Below are 9,139 nucleotides of genomic sequence, written 5' to 3' on the forward strand. Positions count from 1 at the left end.
CTCTCAAATAAATAAATAAAATCTTTTTTAAAAAATTGGTTTATCTTCTTACATACTATTTCCAGTTTTTATACACAACAGTGTGAAGAATATCCTTGAAAGTATTATCTTTGATTACATTTGATATATCCTTTGGCTCCATTCTTAGAAATTGAATTACTATGATTAAAGAATATAAAAAATTTTAATGGGGCGCCTGGGTAGCACAGTGGTTAAGCATCTGCCTTCGGCTCAGGGCGTGATCCCAGCGTCCTGGGTTTGAGCCCCACATCAGGCTCCTCCACTAAGAGCCTGCTTCTTCCTCTCCCACTCCCCCTCCTTGTGTTCCCCCTCTCTCGCTGGCTGTCTCTCTCTGTCAAATAAATAAATAAATAAAATCTTTAAAAAAAAAAAGAATATAAAAAATTTTAAGGCTTTTGGTTCCTATTGTGAAACTGCCCTCCAGAGAAGCCGTATTAGTTCATATTTCTAACCTTAGGCTTTGAGAGCACTCAGTAGAGTTATTGTTTTTTGTTTTATTTTATTTTACTTATTTTTTAAGATTTTGTTTGTTTGTTTGACAGAGCACAAGCAGGGGAAGCAGCAGGCAGAGGGAGAGGGAAAAGCAGGAAGGAGATCCCAGGACCCTGGGATCATGACCTGAGCCCAAAGCAGATGCTCAACCAACTGAACCACCCAGGTGCCCCTCAGTAGAGTAATTTAAATTACAAAAGTAATATCCTGAAAATTTAAATGAATGGATATGTGCTTCACCCTCACACATACTCATGCATTCTACTTCCTAGAGATCTAACCACTGTTCATAATCTGTATGTGTATTCTTCCAGTGCATGAACACATAGGGAAGAATCCTAACAGGCAAGATGGTGTATGTTCCTTTGCTCAGGGTGGTCCTCTTTTTCTATTCTCTGCCCAGCCTGAACCCTTAATCTTTTGATACCTGTCTCCTCCATCTTTTATTCTTCCAATTCTACTTTGATCTTTAGAGTAAAGAATTCTTGGATCAGTAAAGAAATTGTTTCCTGGAGCATCCTCCCTCCCCTGTCAGGCTCCCTGAGGGCAGGGACTGATCAACACTAGACCACCTGTACTGTACTGGGCCTTGCAATAAAGATAGCCTGAGATGGGGCTACCAGGTCTGCATCAACTCTGACTCTGATGCTTCCTAGAGGTTCTCAAGTCTCCTTAGTTTTTGAGTGTTTACTTTAAGAAAAGCAGTAGTTAACCTCTCCACCTGCACCTAGCAGGAGTTGGGGGGACTTTCCCAGAGGGTGGGGGTAGGAATTGAGGTGCATAAATACGACTTAAGGCTGACTGGCAGCTCTGAGTTAAAGTGGGTGGCCTCTGGAAGTATGTAGGTTTAGGTTCCATTGTGGCACAGTTAACTAGCTCTGTGACCTTGAGCGTTTCCTGACCTGAGTGGTTTCCCCCACTGAGGTTACGAGTATTGGTTAGGTAATGTGTAGAATGTTCAGAGCACCATCTCTTGCATATGGTAAGCACTACATAAACATGAGCTGCTATCATATTAATCTGAACTTCTCCAAATTAGGAGAGTGCATTGGAAAGTAGATCCCCCACCGTATTTATATGCCAAAGGCAACCAGAGCCCTCCCCACCCCACCTCAGCATGGATCCAACTTCTTTCAGCACAGACCTGCACTCTACTCCAACAATCAGCATGTTTAATGGCGTTCCCCTGTGGCATTGTCCCCTGCCCCCTCTGAAATTCGCATGCCGTGGGCTCGGACCCGATACAAGCATGTGAAACGGGGGTGGCCCCAGTTGCTTAGAATCTGGATCTTCACCTTGGGAAAGGCAGTTGGAGGGTCATTCTGGGGAGACAAATGGATCGTGCCAAGGCCTGCTGTCCCAAGGGCTGCCTTCCTCCCCAGTCTTCCTTTGCCGTTCCATTCCTTTAGCACCCTTACCCCCAGAGACACACACCTGAAGGTGGAAAGTCTGAATCTCTGATTTCTCCACATCGAAGGTGAATTTCCCCAAGAAAACTTCAGTCTCATCATCAACCTGGAGGCCCTGGTGGGTGAAGAGTGAGTAGAGGAACAGTGAGGCACAGGTGGAAGAGGGAGAAAGAAACTTTATTGAGGACCTACTATGGCAGTAGTTGTATGCGCACTCTCATGTATTTTTTTGGTGTTAGTGTAGTGTGGGATGTGGGCTCCCAAGAAACCAGGTTGCAGTTTAGTCTAGCCAATTGTTAGCTGTGTGACCTTGGCAAATAACATCCCCTTTCTGAGCATTACTTTCCTCATCGGTGAGGGGGGAGATGATAGCACTTTTTAGGTTGTTGACTGGATGACTGGATGCGTGGATGTTGATGGGATGTTACTGGATCCAGGTAAAGTACTTAGCACAGAATAAGTGCTCAATAAAGCCATACCTAATGTTTGGATATGTTTGTAATTCTAACCTATAGGCCTGAGAGGAGAGTGGTAGTATCTCCATTTTACAGGTGAGCAAGCGAAGACTCAAGATAGTGACACCAGTTTTCATGACTGGTACTTTCTAGGCAAAATCCCCACCTCCTTAGCCTCAGCCCCACTCACGTAGACGGCGAAGTCGCGGGGGGCGCTGTTGGCTCCCCCGCTGTGTGCCACACTGGGTGGTGGGTGCTGCAGGGTGATGTCGCTCAGTTGCACACGACCCGGTAGCCGGATCACCACCTGGCCCTGGTCGCCTTCAAAAGCCCAGCAATTCCCGGGGAACACATCTGGCTGCAGGCGAGCAGGTAGACCTTCAGAACCCACGGACAGAGCGACTACGGCCCTTCCCCAGCCTGGGCATTGGTTCAGGTAGGCCCCGCCCTCAGCTCCACCTCTTCATCGGTCCCGCCTAGTCCTCCACCCCTAGCGCGGGTGTCTTTCCAGCCAGATCCTGTTCAGTGCCCCAGTCCCCAGCACCACCATGCCCCGCCTCCAGCCGGGCCCATCCTCTGCCAGTCAGGGCCCCGCCTAGCGCCACGCCCTCTGTTCTGCCGGGTCCCACCTCCCGGGAGCTGTTGGGTCCTTTCCCCAGCATCCCGCCCCTGGTCTGGTTCTGCGATCCAGTTTCCAGGCCCACCTCCAGGATAACCGTTGGCGGCCGCGCGTAATTCCAGAAGCTGAAGCGATTCCAAAAGTAGGCAATGTTCGCATCCTCATAGTCGTGTGATGTTTTCTCTAGGTCAATGGAGGCCCCTGGAGCAGGGAGAAGCAATCATTCAGGGGCTTCCAGGCCTGACCGACAGCTGGGGCAAGGTCTCTGAGGTCGGTCTCTTTGGGCCGGTCATGAGCGTAGGTCTGTCTGTGTCTGTGTCAATGTCTCCGTCTCTTTCCGTGTTTCAGAGTCTCAGTCTTGCAGCGTCTCTGGGTCTTACCCACAGAGCTCAGCGCATAGTCGGGTTTTCTCACAAAGTCTTCATTCAACCTCTGGAATACAATCTTGGCCACTCTCTGAAAAGAGGGAGGGCGGGTCCTGGAGGGACGGAGCTTGCAGCAGATTTATAGGGGGGCAGAGTTCTGGGACTAGGTTCTCTGGGTTGGACTTTGTGGGTCCTGGGAGAAATCCCAAGTCGGGGCTCTGGGGCGGGGCTTAGCGCTCGGGACCCAGGGAACGGTGCTCGGCAAGGGGCTTCCAAGGTGGACCTTGGACTGAGCAGTGTGCGAAGCCACGGGGCGGCACTTCGGACAGACAGGAGGCTGCAGGCCTCACCTCGCTGTTGGCTGCGCGAACGCTGGACACCTCCTTGTGTAGTTTATTCAGCTCGGCCTGGAGCTGCTGCAGTTGCTGCCCCTGGGAGCGCACACGCTCGTGGTACTCGCTGCAGGCGGGAGGTTGGCATGGCACGGTTGGCTCCCTGTCCCCCTCGGCACTTCCCGTAAGGCCCCGCACAGAAACGCCTTTAAGCCCCCTAATTCCCCACCCCAGGTGCCCTCTTTCACCTTAGAGTCAGCATCTCCTTCGGTTCCTATTGGAGAGAGGGAGGGACAAAATACAGGGCTGTTCAGGTCTCACCCACTTTCTTCTCCCCTTCAGCCTGGGAGCAGCCTGACTCAAAGGGCCTTCTTTTTGAGGACTGCCACCCCCCTTCCCTGACCTGCCAGGACCTCTCAGAGACCCCCAACCACCTCTGGGCACAATCTTTCAGAGATCTGTTTATATTCCTTCCTTAGGATTAGCGCTTCCAGAGCGGATATCCCCCTCCCAACAGCCCAGGGGACCCCCACAATCTCCAGGTTCATATCCTGCCAACCACCCACCCTGGGATAGAGTTGCCCTGACTCACATTCTCCAAAGGAGGGACCAGGTACAGCAGCCCCCACCAGAGTGCTGGAGAAAGAGGGGTGGTCTCAGGGTAAGCCAAGGGAGAGGTTTTCCCTGGCATAAAGGGGTGGTGAGGAGAGAAAAGGCCTGAGGGGGGCTGCTGCGTCTGAGGGGGGCTCGTGGGCTCCGAAGGGGACTGTGAGCAGCTGAAGGCGTTGAGTGGGCTTAGGGATATAGGAGAAAATGTGCCAGGTTTGGCTGCACAGCATCCAGGGTTGGGACCCCAGGGGATTCTCCACCCCCTCACCTGCCAGAAAGAGGCTCAGCAGTGACACAGCCGTGAGCAGGAAGCGGATGGAACAGACCTCCCTGAAGAACGGGAGGGAGACTGAGGCCCCGGCCCCTGACGCACCCCGCAGCCCCACGCTGGGCCCTAGACCCAGCTCCCGCGGACACGACTCAGCCAGGTCTGATTGAGTCAGGCTCAAGCCTCCGCGGGTCCGGCCCTGCTCCCCGCCCCATTCCCTCCCTCTGACCTGTACACAATGACCAGCACGTCTCCTACCAGGGACAGCAACACGCTCAGCACCTGCAACAGCAGGCCTGGGGAGAGGAGAGGGGGCTTAGAAGCGGGACAGAGATGAAGAAGGGCTCAGAGAGCGTGGGGTTCGAGGTTCAGCAGGGGCTTGGGAAGAGAGGGGTGGGCTGGGAGAATTAGATGGGGGCAAGGAGAATGAGTTCAGGCTCAGAGAAGGTGGATCGGGGTCAGGGAAGGGGCTGGAGACTGACACGGGCACGGGGCTTAGAACGAGCAGGGTCTCCAGAAATGAGAACTGGGGTTTCAGAGAGGGCCGCCGGCGGGTCAGAGGGGTTCCGGGCTGGCCTGGCCCGTACTCAAGAAGTTCTTGGACACGCGCGGTGGAGGCATCTCCTGCCTCAGATCCAGCGTCGAGAGAAGGTCGAGCTGCTCCTCAGAGACTACGGGAGAGCCAGCCGGTTCTGCGGGAGCCCAAGGGCGCCATTGGGGCCTTGCGCAAGGCAGGTCCACTCTTCCCCCGGGACCAGGCCGCAGGTTCCCCAGCCCAGAAGCGGGGCAGCCCCCACAGGCACTGGTCCCACCGCATCCCCACCCTAGGTCTCTCTGCACTCTGAAGCCCCGCCCCTCAGGGAATGCTCAGTCAAGACACTGGTTTCCCCCCGCTCCCCCGCCAAACGGAGGCGCGCAGGCAAGTCTTGATGCTGCCCTATTTCTTTGTAGCCACTTATGCTAACACAGAGGCCGCGCCTCCTCAGTGGTGTCCAATCTCAGGATTTCCCCGCCCCTTCCCAGGATGTCCATCACACCGAGGTCCCGCCCCTTAGGGAATCGTATTTGATGCCTCCCCTCTTCGCCCTACAAGCCCCGCCCCCTAGGGGTGTCTAGATAGATCTCATCCCGATTCCGTGCCAAGCTCCGCCCCCTGGGCCCCGCCCCCTCCCTCAGCTCTCCCGGGTTCGACCCCGCCCGCACCCGAGGCCCCGCCCCTCACGGTTGCCGCGCCACAGGCGGTCGGCCCATTGTGGCTCCGAGGCGCCGGCTTCTGCCGAGAGCTTCCAGCCCATGTGGTTCCTCCGGGCACTCCTGCGCTCAAGGCGGGCTCACCGCAGCTCGAGCCCCGGGCTCTTCTGCCCTCGGGCTCCCCGGGCCCCGGCCCAGCTGACCGGTGCCCGCTGCTGTCCCCGGAGGTGACGCTCACTGAGCTGTTGCTGTTGTCGCTGTAGAAGTTGGGCGTGTGCTTGTGAGGGGACGTGGCCGAGCCCGGGCGGGGGCTCCGCCGCATCCTGACCCCGGGGCGCCCTCCCACGGACGCCAAAGTCGCCGCCGCCGCCGCCTAGGCCCTCGGCTCTCCTTCAGCCGATGTGCGCCGTCGGGACCCCACGGACCCTGTGTGCAGCCGGCGGGCCCCCCAGCCGGATTCAACCCTCTCCCCTGTAGCTGAGCCCGGCTGCTGACGTCATAAAGGAGCCTATGGTCTCTACGGAACTCCCTGAGGGTGCGTCACAGAGCTAGTCGTGACGACCCTGGGAGCCACGGTAGTCTCATTCTTTCCCATGTTAAAGCAAGCGATGACATCACATCACTTCCCAGAACGCCCTATCTTATGCACTTGTCATAAAAGACTCTCTATCCCCCTTCCTGCTTAGTTTTTCTCCTCAGCTCATATCACCAACGTGCTGTATATTTACTTACATATTTCTTCATTGCCTGTCACACCCACTAAAACGTAAATAGGCAGGGATTTTTGTCTTGTTCACTAGTGTATCCTCCAGGACCTAGATAGGCTTAATGAATAATGTTAAGAAGGGGCAGGGCACTTCTAAATAAACATTTAGTTTCTTTTGCGGGCAAACCCTTCAGGCCCCTCCTCTCGTTCTCCTCCTCAGGCCAGAGAACTCTGACCTTGGGATGTGTGCTTCCCTCTCCCAGACCCATATTCACCAGGGGCCTGTGGGGTGAGAATTCAGTACCCATCAACTACCATACCCATACTCAGATCCTGAGTTACTGAAAATGAAATGAGGAATCACGGATGGTCACAGTCAAGAGACCAGAGGTTCCCAGACCGGGATCCCGCTGTGCAGCAGAAAAGATGTTCAGGTTCCCAGGTACATTTTGAGATTCGACTTCAGCATTTCTTGAGTGGGTGCAGGAATGTGCATTTTTAACAACCATATGTGTGATCCTGATTAAAGGCCACACTGAAAAGCAATGCAGTGCATTCCATGCACATTACACAGCTGGGCAAATGGGTCCAGAAACGGGAAAGGAGTTTCTAGAGTCCACACAATGTATGATAGAGATTACTATTCCAAAATCCTGCCCTCAAGCCCAGTACTTTCTGCCACATCCCATCTTTTTTGGAATGTTAGGAAGAGAAAGTGACAGTTCTTAGAGGGGCTGAGGGGGAGGGAAAACTTGTCAGCCTGTGTTCCTGCCCAGAGCGGAAGTGGCCAGGATGCCTGGGCGGCTCAGTGGGTTGAGCACTTCTGCATCTCGGGATTTATCCCCCCATGGGGTTCCCTGCTCAGCGGGGAGTACGTTTTTCCCTCTCCCTGCTCTCATGCTATTGCTTGCTCTCTCTCTCTCCCTCCCTCTCATATTAATAAAATCTTAAGAAGAAGAAGAAGGAGGAGGAGGAGGAGGAGGAGGAGGAGGAGGAGGAGGAGGAGGAGGAGGGGAAAAAGGGGAAGTGCCCACACTAGTTTCCAGAGGGGTGACATCAATAGATGCTTGATTATATGCCACAGAGTTCAGGGGTGAAGGGAGGGAAAGGCCAAGGCACTGCAAGCTAAGAATTCTGGTCCCCTCTCTGCCTTCCTTTGGATCCCATTGCCCCTGTCTGTCAACTGGGGAGATGAAGACTTCCCCTAACATCTGGGGCCTTAAGGTCTAACCTGGACCTTACTTAAAAATAGAACAACCCATGCCTGATTGTCTGGTATTTTGTAGACCTCAAAGCTTATCTGAGCAGCTAACACCTGGGAAACAGGAGAACAGGGCCTCCCAACCCCTCTGTTGAGTTGGAGAAGTTGAAGCACAAGGAGGGACTATGTCTGGGGCAAGGCCACACAGCAAGACCCAGCTCCTCTGAAGGTCTAATCTTATCTGTGCTGCTGCTTGATACATTCCTGGTACACAGGTCAAAAGGACAAACACAGATTCCAGAACCCACCCTGCATTCCTTCCCACTGCCTGGATGTCCTCTGCTCAACTCCTGTCCTCAAAGCCCATTTTATTTTTTCTTCCTTCCTTTCTTTTCTTTCTTTCTTTCTTTCTTTCCTTCCTTCCTTCCTTCCTTCCTTCCTTCCTTCCTTCCTTCCTTCCTTCCTTCCTTCCTTCCTTCCTTTCTTTCTTTCTTTCATTTATTTAAGTAGCCTCCTTGCCCAATGTGGGCCTTGAACTCATGACCCTGAGATCAAGAGTCACATGCTCTACTGACTGAGCCATGCAGGTGCCCCCTCAAAAGCCCATCTTAAACACTGTCTCCTCAGGGAAAGCGCCTCTGGCCTCCCTCTTCTTGAGTTCCTGAATCCTGAACCTTTCCTGCTCTGATGGGAATTGGACTTTCTACACTTTGTGTGGTGTTGGAATCTGTGAAGCTACTGGAAGACAGAACATGTCTGATTCACCTCTGTGGCCGTCCCCTACGTGGTGGCATAGCACAAGTCTTGCGTATAGCAGGTGTCATTAAACAGAATGATTAAATGGATATGCACTCAACACACAGTTACAATCACACATGGGTTCAGACTACCATATACATTCATTCCTTCATTCAGTAAAAGTACTGCACATCTGTTTCAGGGTTACTAACCTAAGCGAGGAGCTCTATGTCCAGAAAAATGCACAATTGTTCAATATTTTATAGACAATTTCAAGAATTTTCAGACCCCCTGGAGCTTATCCATGGTCCCACTAGTAAGACCCCAAGTCCTCAAGTTAAGGACCTCTGGCTCCTGGTTAAGAAGTGTTCTGAACACTTGCTGTGTGCAAACTAGGGACGTACATTCAACCACTTTTTAATTCTAATGTGTTGAGTGCCTGCAGCACTAATGCTGGGGGCTAGGGGATTCGTTTTGTAATCCATCCATTTATTTAGTCAGTTTTTTTGAGGGTCTACCACGTACCAGACCTGCTCAGTGGGGCAAGGACAGAGAGATGAATAAGGAGCATCATGAGACCTGTGCCCTTGAGGACTCATTGGCTCGTGGGGACAGACTAGGGTCCTGTCTCTCCCCTTGACTCCATCTCCACCTTATCCCAGCTCTCACTCCACAAGGGTGCATGCAGGGTGGAGGCTAAAGCTAGTGCAGGCAGGGAGGACTAAGCTGACCA

The 9,139-nt window shown here is 53.2% G+C and overlaps 1 protein-coding gene across 2 annotated transcripts; it reads right to left on the minus strand.

The window, feature by feature from the left end:
- Nucleotides 1-1,668: 1,668 nt before the first annotated feature.
- Nucleotides 1,669-6,083, minus strand: SPAG4 (sperm associated antigen 4). Of its 2 annotated transcripts, none has more exons than XM_087853614.1 (12): nucleotides 5,774-6,083; nucleotides 5,158-5,262; nucleotides 4,800-4,866; nucleotides 4,571-4,632; nucleotides 4,286-4,329; nucleotides 3,942-3,967; nucleotides 3,712-3,820; nucleotides 3,377-3,452; nucleotides 3,082-3,197; nucleotides 2,568-2,735; nucleotides 1,948-2,037; nucleotides 1,669-1,835 (listed from the first exon to the last, which is right to left on the minus strand). In XM_087853614.1, exons 1-12 carry the CDS (start codon nucleotides 6,081-6,083, stop codon nucleotides 1,686-1,688), a joined length of 1,323 nt encoding a protein of 440 aa, XP_087709740.1. In that variant the 3' UTR covers nucleotides 1,669-1,685. The 2 variants fall into 2 exon arrangements, with proteins under 2 accessions (XP_087709740.1, XP_087709741.1); XM_087853615.1 differs by having other exon boundaries at nucleotides 5,793-5,993.
- Between the last annotated feature and the right edge of the window lie 3,056 nt (nucleotides 6,084-9,139).

This window comes from Ursus americanus, chromosome 22 (genome assembly GCF_024610735.1).
Source record: "Ursus americanus isolate L20-20 chromosome 22, mUrsAme1.1.p, whole genome shotgun sequence".
NCBI classification, from domain to species: Eukaryota; Metazoa; Chordata; class Mammalia; order Carnivora; family Ursidae; genus Ursus; species Ursus americanus.

What these genes read in the sequence shown, in the direction of transcription:
- SPAG4 (XM_087853614.1), bottom strand. Translation starts at nt 6,083, where the DNA reads ATGCGGCGGAGCCCCCGCCCGGGCTCGGCCACGTCCCCTCACAAGCAC. An exon ending in CGTGAGGGGCGGGGCCTCGG is followed by an intron (nt 5,263 to 5,773) that starts GTGCGGGCGGGG and finishes GGGCTCCCGCAG; the next exon opens with AACCGGCTGGCTCTCCCGTA. An exon ending in CGCCAACGGTTATCCTGGAG is followed by an intron (nt 2,736 to 3,081) that starts GTGGGCCTGGAA and finishes GCTCGCCTGCAG; the next exon opens with CCAGATGTGTTCCCCGGGAA.